Genomic DNA, 27321 nt, shown 5'->3' with positions numbered 1-27321 from the left:
GCAGAAAAACAAAGCAAAAAGGGTGTGAATCAAGGTCTTAAGAGTCATAAAAACCATAAGGAACATGGTGAACTCAATTACTCTCAATACCAAGAGTATGGGTCACTTAGACTGTGGCATAGGGGCGTAGCTAAACTACATGTTTGGATATGGTGTCAACACCCTACATCGAAATATCACGTGTGAGCTCAATACCAAGAGTATGGGTCACTCACACTATGGCATAGGAGCGCAGCTTAACTACATGTGTGGATATGGTCTCAACACCCTACATCCACATATCATGTGCGAGCTCTATACCAAGAAAATAGGTCACTTAGGCTGTGGTATAGGAGCACGACTCAACTACATGCCTTGATACAGTCTCAACACCCTACATGCACATATCACGTGCAAGCTCATCCTCAAGCATGGAGTGTGCCAACACAAGGGAAAGAGAACGAAACATAAAGGCAAAACACTCAAGGCAAGAAGATAACATACAACATGCTCTATTGGCCTCATTGCCTAGAGCACAGATCCTGAGGTGGTCCAATATAAAAACATGGGATACCAACATCCCTAAATGTTTCACAAGATATCTTTCATCCCAAAATCAAACAAAGAGCTCCAAAACATAAAATACTAAATTCCGACAAAAGCCAAAATCAATGTTTAAAATCCAACAAGGTATATTCAGATTGTGGTAAAATACAACCAAAATGTCCTTTATTCATTCCATCTTTGCAATTATAAAATAGGCATGGATTCTACCCATCATACTCACTCATTTGTGCCCAACAATTTCTTGATAAAATCTGGGTGACATGCAAAATGAGAAAAAAAACCAAAACACTCAAAATTTAAAATTCTTGAAAAGCAACAAAATTAAAACCCATTTCCTATTTGGCACTCAACATTCCCAAAATCCAATAATAATTCAATTCTGAGCACGTGCGCAAAATCTGACAGTATAATGGGGGGAAACTTCAAAACTCAAGCATGGAAACATAAAATTACTCATACCTGTCCAATCCAGTGATGAAAATAAGCATACTTGCGGGGGAATACTAATTCTCAGCCCACACAACTTTTACAAAAGATATCATTCGAAATAACAAAGTAAATTTAGAGATCCAAGAAGCCCTACCTCTCACAAATGGTAAAAACCAAGAAAGGGTAGAAAATAATGAATACACCACCGAATTGGATGAAACCTTTGGGAAAGCAAAGCAAATCCAATATGATTCCAATGAGTTGCTCCATGCTAAGATCCAACAACATCATCTCACCCAATGAACAAAAGACTGATTTTCTCTAAGAAGGCTTTTGGAGTAAAATCCTTATTCTTTAAAGCATGAAGGTGGAAATGAACTTTTTGCACAATATAAAGTCACTTTCCAAAATGACTCTCAAATAGATTATTTAAATAATTAAATAAACTATTTGACTCTTTTTCCAAATTAAATAAAATTGATTCCAATTAGCTGGAATCCAATCATAGAAAATTAGCCTGTAATTAAAATTAAATAATAAAATTCCCCAAATAACATTAAAACCATCAATTAATTAAATCATCTGAGACAACTGCGGAAACTTCTAAATGTACAGACACACTCACCGGTCTAACTCAAATCCATAATAAATCCGGAATTACCAACACGTACCAGAGGGAATAATGTATTAATTGCAAATATGCTGTCCATACAGGGACAGCATTGGCATATGAAAGGTCAAATCTACTATCTCCTGTATCCACTGCCAGGGATATAGGCACACACAATCCCTGCATCTGACAGTGAATGTGCCTGGTACATGTTTCACTAAAACATGCAAACATCAAGTGTAGCTGTCCTCAATATATATTAACTGCCGAAACACATATAACATCAATGAAAATGCCTCATTTAATAATAGTGAAGGAGAGCGGGACATTGTGCAGATCTCACAAGCGACTATGACTCCCATGTCACTTTGTATCGACACCAAGGACGAAATGCATAGGTGTGGTGTGGCGAGGCAGTACACAGCATATATATATATATATATTAACATGGTATCTAAATCTAAAGGATTTAAATAATCATTTGTAGCAATAAGAGCATATATCAATGTAAATCCCCATAAAACACTCAACTAAATTTAAGGCACAATGCTTACTGTGTTATTCATCCTAACATATTAATCTAGTATTCTTGGATATAAGTCATCTCAGATATTTTCATAAAGCACCATCATGCATACATGATCCAATAGTAAATGGAAACATGATCTAACATCGTAGTATTTCATTTAATGCAACCTATGTTTCTAGCTACATCAAATAATATTTAACATCAAGTATACTTGTTTTCTTGCTCTATTACCTCCTTGTGATGATGGAGTTTTTAGAGGCACTACAGTTCATCCATAAGTATGTCTTCTAAAGTGGAATATTTCCACTTAGATTTTGATGTAAATAGTTGAATCTTATGAGGTGAAGCTGGATCGTAAGTCCACTGAACACCCCTGATTTCGCTTTGAAATATGTTTGCAAGTTTATGGAACCAAGGAAAGTAGTTTTCTGTTTTGTGCAATCAGATTTTCATTCATAACAGAGAATATACACAAGCATGATATAATTGTAACACAATAAATAAGCAATGAGCTGATTACAACTAGTCTTCATTCAATTATCATTAGACTTATTCAAAAATATTTAAATCAGATTCTAAAGTATTGCAGACTTGCTATAGATCCCCAAGCATGAAAGATAACACTTAGAAATTAAATTCAGCACTAGCTTGGTGTTCAAGTATGACAGGGCTGTTTTTTTGAGGGATATTATGCCTGTCCATCAGCTCCAAATTTACTCCAGATATCTGTACTAGCAATCAGCGATGTCAAACTCCAATGCCAGCCCTTTTCCAACGCTCAGAAAACAGATTCAGCACTACCAAGCTGGGTGCTACTTTGTAGGGTTGATTTTGAGCTAGAAAAAATCAACGCTTCAGAAAAACCTTCATGTGATATATCTTTCCCAATTGCCTAGCAGCAAGAAATTCATTTAAACAATACCCAGAAGCAGATTTAAATTTCTCTAAGAGTTATGATAAAAAATGTGCTTCATCCACCTTGAATAAGCATTTCCAGAAATCTGTTAATAAACTCCAGCACACTGAAATGAAGCCAAACATACCTTAACTCCAAAATGAAGAACGATCACCAACACCGAAAACCACGCATGCCAAATTGCTGACTGAAAACACACATCACAACATACTGAAAATATTCAGCTTCACACCCCAAAACACACACCAAAAAACTTCACTCTGCTCTTCTAGCCATGACCAGCTTGAGTGGATCTTTCACCACGAAAACCGGTGTCCCAGCTGAGGGTTCTTGTCCTCAAACCAGCAAATTGTCCTTACTGGAAATACTCCATCAGCACTTTGTTATGTTGTCAAAGACAAGAAAATGAAATGAGAGCTGAAATTCTTCGTTTTATAGAAGAAAGAAGAGGATTAGGGCAACACAAGTATAAAAGTCATTTTTGCTTTAAAACACCACAGCCTCTTTTTGGTCGCTTTTAATTTATGTTTATCTCCTTATGTTTCCCTTCCTAGGCATCCACCCTCATTGGATTGTTAAATTGCATCTTTAAGACATTTTTACCTTTAACATTGGGTTCCCACTCAGAAAGACATAATATCATAGTTACACCACCCTGGGGAACAGGGGGACAAGTTTTTGGGACGAGGGTACAGAGGGGCCTTAATTTGGGTACGGCAGGGGGGGTGGCGAGGGGACTAGGGGGTGTTGTATATACTATACATATGGTACTTAAAATGCTAGTTATGAAAAGATTTATTGCAATAGAAGATAGAAAGATGTAAAAGAGTAAACACTTGAACATTGCATTGAATTGGAACATCAAATATTGAACATAAATAGTCAAATCAACAAATAGTCAACACCAGAAAGATCCCTCATCCTTGGCGAAGGTAGAAATCTGGTGGTGCCATGGAGTCCCCAAGTCCTCGGTGCATCCTTGTCTCTGGGACGTGGGGCAAAAAAGGGGAGAATGCGTCCCTGTGTTACTATGCATAATATTAGCCTCATTTCTATGAAATACATAGGCCCCCTTTTAAAAAAAATGTTGTCTGACTAGGACATGTGGTCGTCTTCCAAGAGGCTTAAAAAAGAACATTTGAAAAGTTTAATAAAGCCATGAATAAAATATTTGGTTGAAACTTTTTCACTCACCAAAGATATAAATAGAAACTTTGTACCATTGAACAACTGGTGGCCCATTGACTTCCTATAAATAGTTTGTGAAATTGCTCCCTGTTTGTCAAAAAGCTCTAGAATCTCTTGCATGAACTCAACTAGGATGCAGAGCCCTTAACCCAAACCCTTAGCCTATTGGGACTTAGGAATAGGCTAATGGATTATCATGGATCTTCAATTTCCTTTGGAAATATGAGATCATTGTGAAGGAAGCCCAAGAATCCATATGAGGGTGGTTTTGGAATTACAAGAAGTTTCAAGATACAAGAAATCCATGAGGAGAAATCATTGAAGAACTACTATGTAAGACATCTATTAAAATGAAGTAATTTGGGAATATCAATCATCATCATTCACAAGAAGATAAGTTTTATAATGTTGAGTATCAAGAGATATTTGCTAGAGATGCAAAGAATTCTTAATGATTATGAATTAGAGTTGAATCAAAGATAAAGAAAGGAGAAATACTTTGAGAATTTTACCAATTGAGGTGGCATTCAATCATTTCCAACCAATAGAAGAAGTTCAACTGGACATTTTCAAGTTAATCCAAGGCAACTCATTCATAAGTGGACATTTAGAAGGCATTTAATGTATTACTACAATCAATTTTCTCATTAGTTCATCCTTGAAGGGATATGTACTTAAAGATTTGTAATCTCCTCAGATGATATTAAATGTTTGTTGGTGGTAGTTGTAACTGCCAAATATGTTAACTGCTAGGGTTGTTGTTTCCCCAAAAGATTGACTTGTTAATAGCCGATACAACCTCTAGACTTATAAGAAACATAGGAGGCTATTAAACCATGTCACGAGTCTAGCAAGGGACATCGACCCATTGCCAACAATCCCCCTCCTACCGTTACTGGCTATGGCTTGCAACTTGTGACCAAACTTTGATGCCAATTGTTAACAACTTGGGTTGCCTTTGCACAAAAAGTATGACCTGTCAATACCTGATACAGCCACTAGACTTGTAGAAGACATGAGAGGCTATTAAACCATGTCACGAACCCAGCGAGGGATAACGATCCACTGCCAACACAATCAAGGTTTCTACTGAATTATCTTGTTTATTGATTTCAAATCAGTCTGGACCCTTCATTTGTAATTGAGAGGTCTATAAAAGGCCCCACCTTGTCATTGGTAAATCAATAGACAAAGTATTAGGAGCAATAGTGGCAGTAGGAGGAGATTAAAGATTGTTGCTAAGACAATGTTGACGTCAATATACAATATTTATTGAAGATATGCTAGATCTTTGTGGGTTGTTTCAATGTCTTGCGTGGTTTTTACTTTGAAAAATTTAGTTGAAGTTCATTGGTTTTATTGGAGAACTGTGACAATTCGTGGTGAATTCCTTGGTTCATACCATTTTTAGTTTTTTGATTGCAAATTGTAGTGTATCATTGGTTTGAACCCATTAAGTGCAAGTTCGATTGTGAATGTTCATCGGGATTGCATTAGTATTGGGTATTTGTATGAATGCTTACAATATGAAAATCCTTTGCTATCTTTGGAGGTTGCATCTAGTTTTATGTAGCTGTTTCCTCATGGCTATTGAAAGCTTGGTGTAAGGAATTCTAATATCCAAGCATCATCCATTGTTATCATTATCCTTAGGTGTTAGCTTAGATTCACTAAACCCTTTCCTCTTATCGTTTATTTGAAGATCTAGTTAGTTTAATTCAAGTTCCAACCACTTTGAGGGCAAAGAGTTGATAAATCTAAAAAGAATAGCATAAGTCTCTTTGTGTGTAACAAACAATATTGCATCAATCCTTTGAATCCTATATAACACAAAGTTGCTAGTTCGCAGTGTAAACTTGGGGGTTGTCTTATTTGATCCCATATAGTTACATTGTTTAGAATTGAGGTTTCTTTGTTCAAGAGAGGGTATAGCCTTAGTAACATGGAGACGCGTCACCCCCCTTTTTGCCCTATGTCTCGGAGACATGGATTCACCGAGAACTTGGGGACTCCCTCCCCTTGTCCCCAGCAGTGCCACCAAATTCCACCACCTCCGTTGAGAATGGGGGATGTCTCAATGTTGACTATTTGCTGATTTGACTATTTATGATCAATGTTCTAATTCAATGCAATGTTCAAGTATTTACTTATATATCTTTATATCTTATATTCCAATACATATTTACATAATTAGCATTTTAAGTACCATATGTATAGTATTTACAACACCCCCTGTTCCCCGCCATCATCCCCATGCCGTCCCCAAATTAAGGCTCCTCAATCCCCTTGTCCCAGAAACTTGTCCCCCCGTTCCACTGTCCCCCTATACCGCAAGGCGGTGTAACTACGGGAATCATGTAGCACTTGGTATTTTATTTTGTGTTGGTGAGTGTTACAAAACACACACCAACACATATCTTGAGATATTTTCTTTGTCATCCTCTATATGGTCAACTCAAATGCTGATGTAAAATTCTTTTATATGAGTTTGCAATCATCTGATCCTAGGATTTGATTTTATTCGTTTGTACATTATTCCATGACATTGATATATGACCATTTAACTTTGTTTATGCAAATTTTACTTTCATTGCATCCTTTCTAGATTAGATCTTTGAAACCCAATTTATAAATTCTCTTGAGACTAAACTTTGACTAAAGAAGGTAGTATATGATTTTGGTTTTCTTTGTTATAGCTCTCAAAAATCCACCTTTCAGTACATTCACTAAGTCTTCTACTTCCAATTGTTATTCTTTTGCTTCCAACTCATCTTTACTTATGTTGTCTGCATGCATTTCTTTTCTCTGTGTTTTCTTCATTGCATCTAATCTAGCTATTCTTCTCAGCATCTTTGCTATATCAGCAGCCTTAGGCGCTCTCTGCCTTCCTCTTATGTGTCATACCTCCTCCTCAAGCTCGCTGTACTTATAGGACTTTTCATTCACAATAACAAATTACCCACAGCCTCTTCCTGATGCAACCCACCAAGAATCCTGCTTTGATACCACTTGAGGCAGCTAGTATTTTGGGAGGGTCTATTTAAAATAACGTAAGTTTTTAGTACAATACTGAATCAAATTATACACATGCATTATGGAAGCAATAACTGAATGACAATATTTTTTTTGAGCCCAACACAATGTGCTTAAGAAATTGTATAGTGCTTAAGAACTGCTTGGAAGCTTCTGTAGTGAGCCCTCTTTTATACCACTTGTATTTTTTAAACATAATCTCCCTACGTATCATTTTTTACTAGTTCCTCTTCTTTCTAGCCAAGTCCATTACATACCTTTTGCCACTAGCTGTCTCTGTTACCTCATTCTATATACCCCTGTTCTATTTTCATTTGTTCATCTCTGCTCTTTTCTTTTCAACCTCTCTTCTCTCTCCTTTTGAGTTTATTTTTCCTCTTGCTTTTTTTTGTTTGAAGCATAGAGATCATCTTGCCTGTATAGACACGGCTGGAGAACACTTTTTGGTCTCTGCAAATCCTTTCACCTGCCAACCAATATTACACATGTGGCCTCAAGAAGAGAAGAATGGTGGTTGTTATAAATTAAAATGATCAAGAAAGAATGTTGAACTCACAAGATGAAAAGAAAACATCAAGAAAGTTTTTGATGAACTGTTGAACATTCTCTCTCTGAGCTAGCTCAAATGCCATGAGTAGACGGGAAAGTGAAAGGTCTTGGCCGGGTGTCATATAAGTAATTCTGCAACAAATCAAGGGGAAGATCCTGCAAGTTGACCGCATCGTAGGCAACAGTAATTGTTTGTAACTGCTTGACCCGTGGCACCATGTTGGAAAAAGACATAAAAGTCCTTTCGGAATACAAAGCTATAGGTGGTGTTTTTTTATTGCTCATTATGTATCTTTTAGATTTAATTTGTATTCAGTTTCACATAGGCAATAATGACGCATCATCTTGCAGCCAATATATAATTCAGCTTTTAAGATACAACACAATGTCGCGGCCATCACCAACACCAAGCATTTAGTGATACATGCATTCAGCCTGGAGCATGATATACAGCCTTGAGTTTTTCAAAGAGCTCCTGTTGCCTTTGTTGTAGAAGCCCATATACAAGGACTGTCCTCTTGGTTTGAGTTTTCAAAAACATGATAATGATTTGAAGCACTGTTACAGATGAATTGAAACAGATAAGAGCATCTGTAAGAAGGCAAGCTGATATGATCAACTAAAGTGACATGCACACAAACTAAAGGGAAGGGTGAAAAGATTAGCCGCTAACAATTTGGGTGTGCAAAGATTGTACTTGTACCCGGATGGTCTTGTATCATCTTGTCTTGTGGGACAGGATATATATCTCAAAATGTTGCAATTTTAGGCTTATAAAAGTTCAGTGCATAACTCATCACTATATGTTGCAATAATTTCCTCACTACGTGTGACTTGGTTCAGTAGAATCTTTTTAATTTGCAACTGATATCTAATCTATCTGAGTCCATAATTTCTTTGTGTTTGAATGCAGAATTCTCATTAAGTGCTTGGACTTTTCCTGTTAGCAATAAACTTACCTTCTATAATCTATTTAATCTCTTTAATTGAGAGTATATGGCAGATAAATTTTGGTGGTATTTTCTTTTAATTTTTTATGTGTTTGTGAGCTCATATCATAAACAGGAAACTTGAAGAAAAATTGTTTATGCCTAGTCTTATTTCTTTTGGGTGTTAAGTTGTTGAACATATCTTATGGGTCTCTTGGAGGAACTTACCGATTTCCGTGGCTTTGCAGTAATGCTGGTGATGTTTAACAAAGCAGTTCTATCGTCATACAACTTTCCTTCTGCTAATGTCATCACATTGCTTCAGGTAAATCCCGTTTTTGCAATCTAGTGAATTAATCCTGCAAGTGAATAATTGCTGTTTCTGAAATTCAAGTGAACTTACATTTATCAAATATCTCCTTGTTGTAATCTTTAATATGATCCTTGCAAAATGTGATGACATAGTTGATTACAGTGGGCATGACATCAGCTCACATAAAATCCATGTTGTAGCGAAAGATTTAAATCCCTCGAGAAAGTTTCACAAAGTTTACTTTGTAAATGTTGTGTTAATCATTCAATGTAAAGAATGGTGTAGTTTATTGAGATCTTCTGTTTGAGTTTATTCATTTCTATAAAAAAACAACAATAGCCAGTTTTGGGAAGTCTTGTTTTGGCTTGAGTCTTGACAATCAAACCAATGTTTTTTATTGCCTGTTTATTATTTGAGAGGAATATATGATTATGCCTAGACAGCATGGATTTTTCTTGTCATGTTCACTGATAGTTTTTTCCTCAATATTTTGTTGAATGTTTGCATTTCATTTCAGTAATGCTTTTCACCAAAATATTATATAATATGCTTAAGCTTTTATGATTTGCAATAAGTCACTTACGAAGCTTTATAGATTTGATATGTAATTTGCAGGAATCATAGATAACATTTAGTTTAGTCCTTTTACAAAGCCGAACTTGGTTATCTGTTAAAACAATTGCTAATTAATTAATCACGCTACATTAGCTTTCACCATTTTCTTCAATAGAATTTTGGACTCTTTGTCATTGCATCTTTAACCGAGAATTGGTATTGTATATATCTGCAGATGATCTCTTCAACTATATTTTTATATGTGATGAGGTCGTGGAATATAATTTCCTTCAGGACAGTTGAAGGAAGAAATACTATTACGGACACATCTTCTAAGTTGTTTTTGTCTCTAGAAACTTTTTGGCGCACATCTCCTCTTTCAATTGCCTATTTACTATACATGGTAAAGAACTGCAAATCTTCAAATTTTTTAGTAACTGTTGTTAAAGTTGCCTCTTCTATACAGTTAGTTGAGGTATTAGGCGAATTGCTTCTCACTGGATGTTTGAAGCTTTGATCTTCTTGCAAGCAGATTGTTGGCATGGCCTCGATTCGTGGGGTTAATGTGCCAATGTACACAACACTGAGACGGACAACTGTGTTCTTTACAATGATCATGGAATACTTTCTTTCACCACAGAAGCATTCTCCTCCTATAGTTGGAAGGTATATAATAGTTTCTGTGCTTCTGTGCTATCTAATAATTTATGTCAAGGCTTTCCAAGAAATCATTTTGTTTTTAAATATATTCATTTATAGCTAATTCCAGGAATTAATTGATCACTTTCCTTGTGGCTTATACCAAGGTTTTCATCAGTGTGGGCTTGATTTTGCTGGGAGCATTTGTTGCTGGGGCTAGGGACTTGTCCTTTGATTTTTACAGCTATATGATAGTTATAATTTCCAACATAACTACAGCAATATACCTAATCACCATAGCCCGCATTGGTAGTATCTTATGCCTCAAAAATTCCTTGAGTTTGTTTCTGTTTATTCATTTTGTGCTGACAGTGCTTCAAGAGTTCTGTTGTTCAAGTTAGTAACATAAATTATAAACTCTGTGATGCTATACAGGGAAATCTAGTGGACTCAACAGCTTTGGCCTAATGTGGTGTAATGGTAAAGCAAGTCTGCTGATTATTTTCTTTAAGAAGCCAAAAGATTAATGCTTCTTAGTATTAATGGCTTCTACAAGTGTGAGAAAATGCTTATTTGTATCATAAAAGGGACCTAAACGGTTTTTTATATGTTCAGGAGAAACTTATTCTATCCCGTTTTAATAGTCTATTCTTGTTTTCAGGGTTGATTTGTGGACCTCTACTTCTATTATGGACATTCTTTAGTGGTGAACTAGAAATGACGATCCAATTTACTCATTTCTATTCTCCAGTGTTTCAGGTATGTTGGTCTCACTGGCTAGACTTTGAGAAAATATCGTTCTTTTCTCGACTGGGAGGAATATGTATGCATGTTCAAGTGTATATGAATTTAATTTTGATTGTAGTGTTGATAAGAAATATCTGACATTGGTTTTGGGAAAATGTTGATGAGCCACGTAGAGTTCTTATTTATGTGGGAGCGGGTGAATCAGTACATTGCAAAAACTTCAAAACTTCTTTCAACCTTACTTCATACCGGTCTGCTGAAATGGGAAACTACAACTTAATTGGTTAGGATTAAGCAAAAACTATTAATACACAAGTAGCATAACACATATATTTACCTTGTGGAACCCAACTAGGGTGAAAACCATGCTGTGTGAGAGGATCCTCACAGAACATGCACTCTTCCAAAGTGTGCCTTGTGAAGAGCTTATCTCTGCTAGAACATTACAAAGGCACTGTCAAGTGTCACTCGGTTAAGGGATTTAGTAAAGACCTCTTGTCCGGTTAAGAGTAACATGGTTAAAGGACTTAGAACACAATATGATATGTCACCCTGTTAGGGGATTTGATACAAAGAACTTGTTAAAGTTCACCCTTGATAGGATTGTCTGTTGTAGTGATTAGAAAACAACAGAGAGATTGATCTAGCATCACATAACACAAAGATTTATCTCGTGGAAACTCAACTAGGGTGAAAACCATGGTGTGTGAGACGATCCCTACAAAGCTTGCACTGTCCTAAAGTGCGCCTGGTTAAGAGCTTATCTCTGTTAAAAGATTGCGAACACACTGTTGAGTGTCACCTGGTTAAAGGATTTAGTAAAGACCTACAAGAGTTGCCTAGTTAAGGATAGCCGGTTATGGGATTTAGTAAAGACCTACAAGAGTTGCTTGGTTAAGGGTAGCATGGTTAAAGGACTTAGAACACAAAATGATGTGTTTTTGTGTTAGGGTGGGTGGGAGCGAGTGAATTAGTACATTGCAAAAACTTCAAAACTTCTTTCAACCTTACTTCACCCCAGTTTACTGAAATGGGAAACTATAACTTAACCAATTAGGAGTAAGCAAAAACTATTAATACACAAGTAGCACCACATAACGCACATATTTACCTTGTGGAACCCAACTAGGGTGAAAACCATGGTGTGTGAGAGGATCCGCATAAAACTTGCACTCTTCTAAAGTGTGCCTGATTAAGAGCTTATCTCTACTAGAAGATTACAAAGGCACTGTCAAGTGTCACTTGGTAAAGAGATTTAGTAAAGACCTACAAGAGTCTTGCCCAGTTAAGAGTAGCATGGTTAAGGACTTAGAACACAAAATAATGTGTCACCCTGTTTGGGGATTTGATACGAAGAACTTGTTAAAGTTCACCCTCGACAAGATTTTCTGTTGTAGTGATTAGAAAACAACAGAGAGATTGATCTAGCATCACATAACACAAAGATTTATCTCGTGGAATTTCAATTAGGGTGAAAATCATGGTGTGTGAGACGATCCTCATAACCTTCTTGGTTAAGAGCTTATCTCTGCTAGAAGATTACAAAGACACTGTCAAGTGTCACTTAGTTAAGGGATTTAGTAAATACTTACATGAGTTGCTTGGTTAAGGGTAGCATGGTTAAAGGACTTAGAACACAAAATGATGTGTCACCGTGTTAGGGGATTTGATACAAGGAACTTGTTAAAGCTCACCCTCAATAGGATTTGCTGTTGTAGTGATTAGAAAACAACAGAGAGATTGATCTAAACATAATAGCTACTTCACTTTGCTTGATGTAGATCACTTTGATACTCCTTGGACCTATTTGCAACTTGCTTTGTTCTCTCTCGACTCTGCAACTCATACATGATCGCTAATGTGCTCGGTTCCGTGGGCTACAACACATGTCGTCACTATGTTATTTGGCACATTGGCTCTTGTCAACACACTTCACCTTCACATCTTGCTCTTCTCTATTCCTTGTCTCCTTTTCCTCGAGATTGCACTTAGTTAAGCTCTTTGGCATTATTCTGATGAATTTGCAATCTAACCTTCTTTGAAATAATATCCTTTTATATGATCCTTGATCACTCAACTACAATCCATACTTCGAGAATTCAAAATTTGAATTCATCAGCCTATGTTTAGCATGTGCTCATGTCATTGTTGTGTGTCGTTCTTGTCAAATGTACCTTGTACAAACATAAGTCACAGATGTTCTGTGACTTCGATAGCTTGTCCGTTGGAAATAATTCAAATACAAATTCTTTTGTCTCCCCTTGATGTGATTGTACCAACTTCATTAGTTGGGATGTTAGGCGTGATCCACCTGCTTCATGACATGTCAATCACGTGTATCTTTCTTCTGTACTTCATCCAGTTGCCTTGCCTCAAACTTGTCTTCGTGACCACCAGTCTCTTTATCCTTGTGCTTCCTTGACATCTTGCAAGTTGTGCTTACATAGCCCACTTTGTGTAAGTGAATGTCCTTATTATTTCCTTCACTTGTCATATTCTTGTCGTATCTTCAGTCACTTGTGGACAGGAGATGCACTCATGTGCACACACTACATCATTGGTCACAACCTTGTACCAGTTGATACTATGTCTTAGTCTTTGACATCAATGACAACCAACTCAGAACTGACCACACCAATAAGCTCCTCCGATCTTGTTCCTTAGTCTTTTTGACAATTATGCCAACAATCTCCCCCTTAGCACTGATGATAACACTTGTATGTTGATAATTGTCCTTTGTCATCTTTGTGGTTGACTACTTAATTCTTAACAAATAGATTCATGACTTTACCTTATTCTATTCTTGATCCACATCTCGTCCTGGGATGATGCTACTTGTTGCAAGTTTGTTGCTTGCCATTTTTGCATTGCTTGTCTATATGCTTTTTGACTTGTTCTACCTTTTTTTGTCGTGCCCTCTTACTACTCCCCTTGCTTCACTCAGGTTCCTCTTCTACTTCTCCTGCAGTGTCACTCCCTTCTTGTTAGGCATCACTTGCTTAACTTCTCCCCTTCACTGTCTTCTTCCTCTTTTTGCCTTGCTTACTTCTACCCCTTTGACAACAATGCCAAAGGTGCATATTTTGTCTTAATGATTGCTCCCCCTATGGATTAGCCCCAACTTTTTCATCAATCCACTTTATGGTTGGTCATCGAGGATCATGGATTGATGCTTGAACCTTTATTCTACTTCAGGCTTGATAGGGGTAACACCCCTACATACTCAAAGTTGTCCGTTTGAAGAGGTTTTGTGAATATGTTTGCTAATTGTTCTTTGGTTGGTGCAGATTTCAACCTTAACTCTTTCTCTTGTACTTGCTCCCTGAGAAAATAATATTTGATGGATATGTGCTTTGTTGTAGATTGTATAACCGAGTTCTTTGAAATGTTTATCACACTTGTGTTATCACAATTGATAACCATCGTTTCTTTTACTTTCTCTTGAATTTGTTCAAGTAGTTGTTTAAATCAAACAACCCGAGTGTAGTTCATTGCTGCTACGACATACTCTACTTCTGCTTTTGATTGAGATATGCAGTTCTGCTTCTTATTGGTCCAAGCTACTAAACTTCCTCCAAGAAAGAATGCACCTCCAGTCATGCTCTTTCTGTCATCTATGTTCCCTGCCTAGTCTGTATTGATGAAAACACTAAGCTCAAATTTACTCATGTGGGGATACCATAGACCATACTCTTTTGTACCCTTAAGGCATTTGAAGATTCTTTTCACAACAACTAAGCGTGATTCCTTTGGATTGGTTGAGAATCTAGTCACTATCCCAACAACTTGTGCAATGTCTGGTCTACCATGTACTACATGCTGAAGTTTACCAATCATAGATTGGTAAATAGCTTCATTTACCTCCGGGGTCTCATCTTCCTTTGATAATTTACAACCGGTCACCATTGGGGTGCCCATTAGTTTGGCCTCCTCCAGACTGAATGTCTTCATAATCTCCCTCACATACTTTGTCTGTCCTACGAAGATTCCTCCCTTCAGTCGGGACACTTGTAACTCAATGAAGAACTTGATCTCATCGATCATGGACATTTCAAATTCCTTCTTCATTGCTTCTGCAAACTCTGTGCTCATCTTGTCCTCTCCTCCAAAGATGATGTCGTCCATGGATATTTCTACAATTAGTAGCCCAACCCCTATCTCCTTCTTCAGGTAGATGTTGCTATTGTCACTCATTCTCACAAATGCAATCTTGATTAAGTATGAATGCAATCTCTCATACCAAGCTCTTGGTGCCTATTTCAGTCCATATAGGGCTTTCTTTAGTCTGCATACTTTGTTCTTGCCTTCTTCAGTCTCAAACCCTTATGGTTTCTGTATGTAGTACACTTCTTCCTCTTTACTCCATTCAAGAATGCGGATTTCACATCCATTTGGTACACTTTACACTTTAAATTTCTTATAGGCCATGAAGGCTAGGAGTATCCCGACTCCTTCCAATGTTGCCATTGGTGTAAAGGTTCATCCATAGTATATTCCTTCCTCTCGTGCATACCCTTTGCAAACAAGTTTGGCCTTGTCTGTTTTTACTTCTCCGTCCTTATTCATCTGGTTCCTAAATATCCACTTTGTGCCAATGACATTTTTATCCCTTGATCGGGCGACCAAGGTCCGTGTTTTTCTTTTACCTATCCGGTCAATCTCTTCCTCCATGGCCTTTCTCCAGTCGTCATCCTTTAAGGCTTCCCTTGTGGCTTTGGGTGAAGCATGTGAGAGCAGGCATATTGTCTTTCTCACTTTTCTTTTCCTCATCACAACACCATTCTTGTCTCCAATGATCTGATATGCTAAGTGGTGCCTTCTTACATATTTTGCTAGCACTGTTTCCTCTCCCGGGGCTTCAATTGCTTGTTCTTCAGGGTGAACTGCTTTTGCCTGTGCTGACGCTTGCTCTTGTATTGCCTCTAATCAGTCAATGGTGAGTATGCAAATTGCTTATAATGTTCTGATTCTTTCTTGCTTTCTTCTTCATTCTTCTCAGAGAACTCATCTACCTTTACATTAACAGAGTCCACAATCTTATTTGTTCGAGTTTTACAAACACCAATAAGGATTTGCACTTTGTAGAGTATCCCAAAATGACACCATCACTTTTTGGCTCAAACTTCCCTTGGTACTCATCTCTCTTTATTTAGCACTTGCTTCCAAACAATTTGAAGTAACTCATTGAGGTTGAGTGTCCAAACCATAGCTCATATGTTGCATTTTGTGTGCCTTTCTTCACTTGTACCCTATTCAAGGTGTTCATAGTTGTGCTCACGACTTCTTTCCAATAGACTTGTGCAACATTGTTTCAGATCATTAATGTTTTGGTGCAATCTATGATTGTTCAGTTCCTTCTTTTTGCAAAACTATTTTGCTGCAGTCTTATGGGAGCTGACATCTGCCTTTTGATTCTATGTTCCTCGCAATAGCTCTCAAATTCTTGTGAGGCGAACTCACCTCCCTAGTTTGGTCTCAGGCACTTCAATGCCTTACCTATCTCCCTTTCTACTTTGGCATTAAAGGCTTTGAACATGTGAAAGGCTTTTGACTTTCCTTCAAATAAACAGTCCACATCATCCTAGATAAATCATTAGCCGATAGGGTATTATATGGAAGAGTTTGATTGTAAAATAAGATGTCTTACCCAGGAAAAGTCATTCGATTGTCAGAACAAAATCTGACTGAGTTTTTCGGTGGTTCATGGGTTTCTCATCCGAGGAAGGTTTTTGGGGTCTTCCACTAATCTGCAAAATCCATGTCATTTTGTTATGTTTGGAAAGACACATAGGTTGTGAAGACACATCAATTCCGATTTAATATTTTTACTTTTTGGACTGTGCTGATGCAACACAAATCTGATGGATTGTTGACAAAAAATAATTATCCGCTTAGCAAAATTTATTCTTTTATTGTATTTCTTCAAATCTATAATTTATTACATTGTAAAATTTTACATGTCAAATTTAATTTAATTTTTATCAAGAATCTCATTTCTTATATATGTCTATATTATATTGTATATAATTCAACTATTTATATTATATATTTTCTTAATAATTTAATAATTGAAAAAAAGGTTGTTGATTTAATGGATACAATTTAGAATCAATATTATTTAAATTCTATTTTTTAAATTTTTTTAAAGAAACGTTTCTTAGAGTTTAGTTAACATTTCAATGATCTTCTTTATAACAAAGATGGAGTTTATATTATAAATTTATTTTGATAAAAATAAAATATTATTGTAAAAATTAATTAACAAATTAAATATATAAATAAATGTTTCTTTGGTATACCTTTTTAATTTATGATTTATTTATTTTTGGTGATTTGAAAAAAGATCTTCAACAAATAATTTTTTGTTATTTATTTTGTTAGAAATACTTTCGAAAATAAGATGTTTATGATATTCTTTTCAACTATTTCAAAGAAATGAGACACAAAATAACTTAATGAAAACTTTGAAATGTATAATTTGTAATTCTTGGGAATAGATTGTGCATAAATTATTCTTGGGAATAGATTGTGCATATATTTATTAGTAAGATATATATGTTGAATAGTATATTGAAAAATATAGTTTGAAAAAACATCAAAGATTTAAGAAAAAATATTAAGAAAATACATTGTTCTTTACTTTTCAAAAATAATGAAATGGATTGACATAATATACTTATAATGAAAATGACATTGTCTATTTACTAAATGACATCTTAATTAAGAATTTTTGACATCTATTTTGAAGTAAATTGAATATCATAAAATGACTTAAATAAACCTATTTCTTATTATAAAATTTATAATGATATATCTATGAGTTATTATTTTTGAAATGAACATGTCAAAGGGTCGTATTATAAGTTGTTAAAATTAAACTATGCAATTATTATCATGAAGGAATTGGTAAATACTTGCCTATCATTAATAGAGACCAAAAGTTCACTATATACAAAAGAATAAAATGATGTTTCCTTAGGAAACAATTGTAAAAGATAGAAACATTCTATTGTAGCTGAGAAAGCTAAAAAAGCTACAGCGAACTAAAGCTAACTAGATATTTATAATGGATTACCATTAACTAATAATAGATGATTATCTATTATTGTAATACCCTCCCTTAATGGTTAATCTATCTAGAACACCAAGCTGTCCTCTGAATTTGACAAACTTATCAAGACCAAGAGGCTTTGTGAGAATGTCTCTAGTCTGATTTGTGGTAGGAACATACTGCAAGTCTATTGTCCTGTCTTCAACTAGCTGGCCTATGTGTGACTGTAAACATCACATGCTTGGTTCGTTCATGGAAGACTGGATTTCGGGCTAACTTGATAATGCCTTCGTTATCAACAAATATAGTAGTCGGTCCTGCTGGTGACATCTACATATCCCCAAGCATTTGACGAAGCCAAACAACTTCACATCCTGCCTTGACAATCCCTCTATATTCGACCTCTGTAGAGGAGAGAGAAACTGCTTGCTGCTTCTTACTGGTCCATGTGACTGCACCGGATCCCAAACTGAAGACATATCCAGAAGTTTACTTTTTATCATCAACAGAGCTCGCCCAATCTGAATTTGTGAACACTGAGTTTAGTATTAGAACTTTTAGAGTACAAAAGTCGATAATTGGAAGTGCCCTTCACATAACGAAGCACACGCTTTGCTGCCATCCAATGATCAGCCTTAGGAGCTGTCATAAAACATGAGATATAGCTGATTGCGAAGCTGATATCAGACTTGGTAGCAGAGAGGTAGATGAGGTTGCCTACTAGTTACATGTATGTAGTTATCATCAACGGTAGGAGAATCAAACTTTGCAGATAACTTGAGACCTTTCTCCATAGGTGTAGATGTAGGCTTGCAATCCTGTATACGAAGTTTGTCCAACAAAGCCATGGCATATTTAGACTGAGAGATGAATATACCAGAAGATTGTTGCCAAACCTCAACACCTAGGCAATAATGCATGAGCCCAAGGCAAGTCATATCAAAATATTGGCATAGATTTTGTTTGATTTCCTGAATCAAAGATGCTGAACTACTAGTGATGATCAAATCATTTACATAAATAACCAGAAGGATGATGTCACTGTCAGTAGTCTTGATGTACAGATTTGAGTTTGAAGAACTCCTTGTGAAGCCTTGATCACTGAGGTACTTATCAATTTTTATGTACCATGCCCGAGGGCCCGCTTCAAGCCATAGAGAGCTTTTACCAATCTGAGAACCTGATGGTCTTTACTAGCAACCTTGAAACTAGGAGGCTACGTCATGTAGACCTCTTCATGGAGATCACCATTTAGGAAAGCACTCTTTACGTCCATCTAATGGACCTTCCATCCAAATTGTGCTGCCATGGCTAGGACTAATTTGATGGTGCTCATCTTTGTAGTAGGAGCAAATGTGTCCTCATAATCAATGCCTTGACACTGAGAAAAGCCCTTTGCAACTAAATGAGCTTTGTACTTATCCAAAGTACCATCTGATTTGTATTTGATTTTGTAAACCCATTTGCAGCCAGTGGGTTTCTTCCCTGGTGGAAGATCAGAAAGGACCCATGTGTTGTTCTTTAGCAGGCTTTGGTGTTTAGATGTCATGGCGTATTCCCACTCTAGAATTCTTATAGCCTTGAAATACGTTTGAGGTTCAAACACACTGCGAATGTTGGCCATGAGAGCAAAGTTAACAAACTCTATAGGTTTGCTCTTTTTCCAAGCAGTTCTCCTATCATTGAGCTCATCATCATGAAGATCAACACGTGTCTTAGCCCACCACTTAGGTCGGAGAGGAGAACGACCAACATTAGTATCAGGAGATGCTTGGTGATCAGGGTCCTCATCAGAAGAATTTGGATCAAACTCAGGTGAAGCATCTACAAATCGAGGTGATCCTGCACGAGAAGTTGGAGGTGTTTGTACTGGGATCACTGGTGTAATTGGAGTTGCAGGAGCTACTGGAGGCCTCCCATTAGGTGGACCTAGTGGAAGCCGAACTCCCAAATCATGAGCCTTCATAGGCTAGTATGCTAAATTAGGAACAAGAGAAACAGGTTTGAAAGGTCCTTGTTGCTCATCAAAGACTACATCATGACTGTAGATGAGACGAGATGTCTCAACATCAATTAGGTGGTAGGCTTTATGACGACTGTTGTATCCAGCAAGCTTGAGTTTTAGACTCTTGGCATCGAACTTGGTGCATGACGCATCAGAGATCTAAACAAAAGCAAGGGAACCAAAAACCTTCAGGTGATTGATTCTGGGCTTGCGACTTGACTAGGCCTCTTTTGGAGTTTTACCTTTGATTGCCACTGTGGGTGACGGGTTCGACAGATAAACTGCAGTGTTAACTACTTCTGCCCAAAACTTCTTCGGAACATGTATGTGTTCGAGCATGGATCGAGCCATCTCGGTGATTGTTCGGTTCCGACATTCAACTACACTGTTTTGTTGTGGCGTGTGGGGTGTGGTTAACTTGTGTTTGATGCCATGTGTATCCAAGAAGCTAGAGAAAACATTAGAACAAAATTCCCCTTCATTGTTTAATCTAAGAGTAATAATAGATTTCCTAAACTCTTTTTGAACTAAATGTTTAAAACTCCTGAAATACAGGAGATGCATTTGATTTCTTTTTAAAGAAATACACCCACATTTTTGTACTGAAATCATCAACAAACAACAGAAAATACCTAGACCCAAGAACAGAAGGAGTGGCCATAGAGATGCAGATGTCGGCATGAACAAGCTGAAGTACCCGAGAAGCACGCCATGAATCGCCACTAGTGAAAGGTGTGTGATGTTGCTTCCTAGCCTAGCATGCATCACAATCTCCAAGTTGTTGAGTCTGAATCTCTGGCAATCCAAGAACAAGCTCATCTCGAGCAAGCTGTGAGAGAAAATGCACATTTAAGTGCCCATATCATTGATGCCAAAGTGTGCTAACAGAAGACCGCCAAGTAGCCATAGCTAAGTCCTGAGAATCACCAGAATTAGTAAGTTTGAAAAGACCATGATCCTCAAGACCCACTACAACAGTAGACTGAGTCGCTTGATCAGTGATGGTGCACTGATGTGAACTGAAGGTGACATCCAAGTGTGGAGAATGTCGCAACAACTGACTGACTGAGAGTAGATTTAGTTCCATCCTTGGAACGTAGTACACATCGAGGAAAATGAGATTCCTCCCAACAGATTGAATCTGAATGTTGCCTTTGCTAACAATCGTGTACTTTTCTCCGCCACCAAAAATAACATCTGAATAAGGCTGGGAGTCAGTAAACTAGTCTTTGCGGTGAGTGAAATGACGAGAGGCACCTGAATCAATGTACCAGGCAGATGACTTGACATGATCTGCAGGCCTTTAAGCTATGAAGGTGTAAAAGGTAGACTTTGTATGCTCAGTGTGCTTTGCATTGTTCACTTTGGGCTGCGAACTTGATTGCTTAGATTGTGCAGCTAAGTGTTTTTGACATTCAACCTTCATGTGTCCAAACTTGTGGCAGTAGTTGCATTGAATGTTCTTCTTTCGGGAATTTATAACCAATCAGTCATCCCTTCCATGTATCAGTCAAATAGTTTACACTAACATAAAAAGGTAAATGAAATATATTCTACAAAATGGAATGTTAGTTATATATCTCTCTATCGGCCTAACTATTGCACATCCTTTTGGTGCAAATGCTAGTCTATGAACATCATGAAATATCTATCACCAGATACACTCTTAGCCCTCATAGGATCGCACAGGTCAGAGTGCACTAACTTTAATAATACTACCTTAATAATGCTTTCAAAATTTACATGGCATAACCTTTTACGAAACAACCTGCTATTATCAAACTGAGCTATCAAGCAATTACAAAAGTATTGAGATAAAATAGATTACCTTTGCTTTGCTCACCAGTAGCTTGTAGTTTACTTGTCTTGTCAAGAATCCTGCAAGACCCTTTCTTAAACTCAAACCTATAACCTTTATTTCTTAGTTGAGCTACACTCAACAGGATTTATTTTCGACCTTCCACTAGATAGACATCTTCACAATCAATTGAGTCATTCAGGGATATGGTACCCTTACTTATTTGTGCATGATGAACCATTGCCAAATCTTACCATTCCTCTATCATACTTTACACTTCGTGGAACTTGCTTCGATCACCAGTTTTGTGATGAGAACAACCACTTTTTATGATCTAGTTTTTGTTGTGGCTGATGCTTGATATTAGAGCTCTCTCGACCCATTTTTCCTTTGCAACAACAAATGCTATCTTGTCTTCATCAGAGTAGGTTAACTCCTCATCAGTCACACCTTCAACAATGTAGCAATGCTGCTTCTCTTTTCGTTTGAAGTTTGTCCATCTCTTTTCTTGATGGGCATGGGACATCTAGCAGCTATGTGACCTATATTGCTGCAGTCAAAACACTTGAAAGGAAGTTTACCTTGTACTTCCCTTTACCTCTTGGTAGTCTTTTTGCGAACAAAGCCTCCAACTCTTCTTGCTCAACTTCCTCAGCGAAGAGACTTTCAAGATCTCTTTTGTTTTTAGAAGTGCTTTCCACTACTTTTCCTTTCTTGGGTGCAACAAGTGCAATTGAAGCTTTGAATGCAGCTTCACCCTTGGGTTGACTGTTGTCAAAGTTGCTCAACTTGCATGCAGTCAACTTTCCTATCAAGGCATCAAGAGATGCCTCACCTTTCTCTAGTGTTCTTAGTTCCTGAAAGGATGAGCCCCTTATTGTAACTGAGGTTGTAGAGTCCTTAGTATTTTTCTCACTACATCATCCTCTTCTAATCTGCCTCCAACAACTCTTATGCCAATCAAAATGGCTTTTATTCTCTTGCTATATTGCCCAATGTTTTCTCCTTTCTACATCCTCACGTCGTTGTATTTTCCTCTTAGACAACTTTTGCCTTTTTGACGTGCTTGTCTCCTCCATACAGTGTTAAGCTTCTCCCAAATTTCATAAGCAGTCTCAATGTCCTCTACATCAGCATAGTCAACATATGAAAGAGTACTTGCTAGTGCTTCGATGGTGGTTATATGGGCTTCCTTTTCTTTTGTTTGATCTGCATCGAGCAGTCCTACAGGTTGAACATACTTGGTTTCAACATGCTTCTAGTATACATCTCTCAGTGTTCTGAGACGTAGCTTCACTTTCCACACCATAGGGCATAGTTTTCCTTAGAAAACTTTGGTGCTTCCCTCTTCATCATTTTGATCTTTTCCTCGAGCTGTTAAACTCTTGCTTTCAGAGGACAAGGCTCCGATACCAATTGTTGGTCCACTCACTAATGGATACATTGAGAGGGGGGTGGGGGCAGGGGCAGAGGGTGTGGGTGAATCAGTATATTGCAAAAACTTCAAAACTTCTTTCAACCTCACTTCACAGCGGTTTACTGAAATAGGAAAATGCAACTTAACTGGTTACGATCAAGCAAAAACTATTAAGACACAAGTAGCATTACATAACACATATTTATCTCGTGAAACCCAATTAATGTGTGAACCACGGTTTGTGAAACAATCCTCACAAAATTTGCACTGTCTTGAATTGTGCCCGGTTAAGAGCTTGACTCTGCTAGAAGATTACAAAGGCATTGTCACGTGTCACCCGGTTAAGGGATTTGGTAAAGAACTGTGAGAGTCTTGCCCGGTTAAGAGCAATCTGGTTAAAGAACTTAGAACACAAAATGATGTGTCACCTTGTTAGGGGATTTGATACAAAGAACTTGTTGAAGTTCACCCTCGATGCGATTTTCTGTTATAGTGATTAGAAAAAAAAAGAGAGATTGATGTAATGTGCTCGGCTTTTCTGGCAACGACATGCTTTGTCACTGTTTTGTTTGGCACACTGGTTCTTGTCAACACACTACGCCTTCACACCTTGCTCTTATCTATTTCTCTTCTCCTTTTCCTCGAGATTACATTCAGCTCAGCTCTCTAGTGTTTTGCTTATCAATCTGCAATCTAACCTCCTTTCAAATAACAGTTTTTAATATGATCCTTGATCACTCAGCTACAATCCATACTTCGAGAATTCAAAGTTTGAATTCACCAGCCTATATTTAGCATGTACTCATGGCATTGTTGTGCGCCACTCTTGTTAGATGTACCTTGTATGAACAAAAGTCATAGATGTTCTGTGACTTTGATAGCTTGTCCGTTTCGAAAGAATTCAAATTCAAATTCTTTTGTCTCCCCTTGATGTGATAGTTCCAACTTCATTAATTGGGATGTCAGTCGTGATTCACTTCCTCCATGACATGTCAATCACATGTATCTTCCTTCTATACTTCATCCGGCTCGCTTGCCTCAACCTGTCTTAACCTGTCTTCATGACCACCAGTCACTTCATCCTTCGTGCTTCGTTGACATCTTGCAACTTGTGCTTACATACTTGGCCCAATTTGTTTAATTGAATGTCCTTATGACTTCCTTTGCTTGTCATATTCTTGCCTTTTCTCCAATCACCTGTGACCGAGAGATGCACTCATGTGCACACACTACATCATTGGTCACAACCTTGTACCAATTGATACATAATTGGCCACACCGGTAAGCTCTACCTGTCTTGTTCCTTAGTCTTTTTGACGTACTCATGCCAACAAATTCTTCATGGATTATTTTCTTGTGTCCCCGACCTAAAAACCCCGCCCCTGTACCAGAAACGTTTTGGGGCCTTGGGGATGTCCCCACTCTGTCCCCCTTTTCTGAAAATTCCTAGGAAATGTCCCGGAAACTTGGGGACTTAAGGATATTTGTTTGGGGACATTCATACGTCTCAGGGACAGTTGGGGATGCTTTAGAAGTTCCCGAGATGGATGGGCGTTGCCAATTTTATAGACAACATCAACACTCATAAAATATTTTTCTTTTAGAAAACATCTTTTTAAATTTTAACCTTCCAAGTTACCCTAACATGCTTATTACTGTTTGGTAGTTAATTCTTGCTATTTGGGGCCCTCTGATTAGTATTTGACAATATTATGTTAAGAATTATGGAATTAATATTGCTGTTACAGTCACACTACACGCTCTTAATTATATAGGAGACTGTTTGCAAGGTGCGGGGAAAGTCTGAAAAGTGCATTATAGACCTAGATCTTGTATCCTTATGTCATTTTCCAGCAATGCATTTGTGCTTTGTTGGTCTTGGTTTGATCTGGGTCCTTTGTGAGAGATATGGTGAATATTGGAAGTTGCATCAAGACCGTGTCTTACTGTAACAAACCTATATCATGATCATAATTGTATAGAAGATCTTTTGTGTTAATATCAGTCCACTTACAATGAATAGTTAGTGTAGTTTCAAAATTGAATGATAGTAGTGCATTTCAACTTGGAAGATGGGTTATTATTCTTGTTGCTATCGAAAATGAATTCTAAATTATGTTCTTTGGTTTATTTCAAAATTTTATGTTATTATTTTAATATGACATGCACATTGACAATAATTCCAAATTATGAATGCATTATAACATATTGAGCATTGAGTTTGATTATTGAAATGTTGTATATAAGGTTCTATTATTTAAATGGTATGGTTTATTCATGTCTTCATATGAATGTAATGTATATATGCAAATTTTCCTATATATTTTATATTTTCTCTATATTTATATAGCCACCCCCAATTTGCTGTACCCCTCCTATCCCCAAAATCGGCAATTTTTTTTTGCTGTCTCAGAAACCCATTCTGAAAGCTCAGGGAAACATAGTTATTTCCGGGTTCTGATTATAGGGCGAATGTTTTATATTTCTAATTCAGAATTTGCATTAATGTTTTATATTTCTAATTCAGAATTTGCAAAATGCATGAGCACTAGTTCCTTTCCTGTGAATGCATTCCTTGGCTTTGAATCTTGCAGTAATTGAGCAATCCTTAATTTTGCAGGTTATGATGCTGCTATCCTGTACAATGGCATTTTGTATTAACTATGCCATATTCCTAAATACGACTCTTAATTCTGCCCTCACACAAACTATATGTGGTAATTTGAAGGTAAGTTTTGTTATACTTCGTTTTTATTTACTTCTTGGTAGGTCCATTTAATATTTCCTTTAAAGAATTATGTTTTTAAAAAAGATTACTAAGTTATTCTCATGTTGTGCAAGTTTTAGTAATCCCTTTAAACTGTTGGAATTTCAGGATTTTTTCACTGTAGCCATTGGCTGGCTTTTGTTTGGTGGATTACCTTTTGATTGGGTAAATATATCTCATTTTTTCTATATTCCAGAATTTTTAAATTGTTTTCCGCCCCTTTCAGAGAGATTAATAGAATTTGGTGACAATTGATTGCGAATAATGGTTTAGACATATCTTGGAATTATTGGTACAAATACAGTTATTTGAAGCCTGCTCATATTGTACTTTCCTTGAGCAGTTGAATGTTGTTGGCCAGTCTCTTGGGTTCTTTGGATCGGGTGTATATGCTTACTGCAAAATCAAGGGGAAATGACGATGATCACTATGGTCTTCTACATGTTTGGATGGAAATAGGTATTAGTACTTTGACTATTGTGTCGCATACAGAAAATCACGACCTTGTAATAGCATGAACTTAATTGCTAACAAACTGCACCTGCTGGTGATGTGTAAAATGACTGCCCAAGTTGGATAATATATATGCTCATTACGAGTCATCCTTCAGGTCACATCTTTCACTTATTACGAAGTAGCATGTGTCAAAGCTTTTTGCCTCCCCTTTGTTTGCCATATGAACATGGAATATCTACTAGTCATCGGTTGTTTTTCAATATACCCAGGTTTCAAGGTTAATTTAACAATAACAAGAGTTGATTATTCACCATGAATAGGGATGACAGTTATTTTACTAGGATTATTCCTCATTTATTTTCATCTCACGTTAATGAATCTTGACATCCTTTTTTCATGGCTATTCCTTTAATTCATCTAAGAATATTTATTGCAATCCAGGGATAACTTTAAGAAATCTCTTTCGAGAAAAATATGTAAAATGCTGGCGAATTCAACATTTAATGTGAAGAAAAATTTTCTAATCGAGGGTGTAGAGTGTTTTTTTTCTTCGAGGCAAGGCAGAAAATTATTTTCTATTAGCGATTTTTTATTTATTTTATTTTATTAAAATTTAATAATAATTGTGGCGATTTTTTTTTGGATGCAAATAAATTTAGGTGATTATTTTTGTTGGTCATAAACATTTTGTAATGTAAGAGGTGAATTAATTGTTTTATATAGTGCAAAATATTAATATAGTTGGCTAATTTGTTAGTTGCTATAGAGAGATTTAATTTTTTAGTGAATTTTACATTGTAGTATGCCAATCCATTAAGATTCAATTAATAGTGTGTCCTTTCTT

At 36.8% G+C, this 27321-nt stretch overlaps 1 protein-coding gene across 1 annotated transcript in view; it reads left to right on the top strand.

Annotated features, from left to right (window-relative positions):
- Nucleotides 1-26817, top strand: part of LOC149529148 (UDP-N-acetylglucosamine transporter UGNT1-like) — a 40513-nt gene extending 13696 nt beyond the window's left edge. The window contains exons 2-10 of the mRNA XM_089808460.1: nucleotides 8978-9054; nucleotides 9833-10000; nucleotides 10130-10263; nucleotides 10415-10545; nucleotides 10672-10716; nucleotides 10898-10995; nucleotides 25875-25982; nucleotides 26130-26186; nucleotides 26365-26817. Coding sequence (XP_089664586.1) covers nucleotides 8978-9054; nucleotides 9833-10000; nucleotides 10130-10263; nucleotides 10415-10545; nucleotides 10672-10716; nucleotides 10898-10995; nucleotides 25875-25982; nucleotides 26130-26186; nucleotides 26365-26439 — 893 coding nt within the window. The 3' untranslated portion in view covers nucleotides 26440-26817. The remainder of the gene's footprint in view (nucleotides 1-8977; nucleotides 9055-9832; nucleotides 10001-10129; nucleotides 10264-10414; nucleotides 10546-10671; nucleotides 10717-10897; nucleotides 10996-25874; nucleotides 25983-26129; nucleotides 26187-26364) is intronic.
- Nucleotides 26818-27321: the final 504 nt, after the last annotated feature.

Source organism: Cupressus sempervirens, chromosome 11, assembly GCF_028749045.1.
Source record: "Cupressus sempervirens isolate cs-2001-9-10 chromosome 11, ASM2874904v1, whole genome shotgun sequence".
Lineage (NCBI taxonomy): Eukaryota > Viridiplantae > Streptophyta > Pinopsida > Cupressales > Cupressaceae > Cupressus > Cupressus sempervirens.
This window is presented reverse-complemented; position numbering and strand designations above follow the sequence as displayed.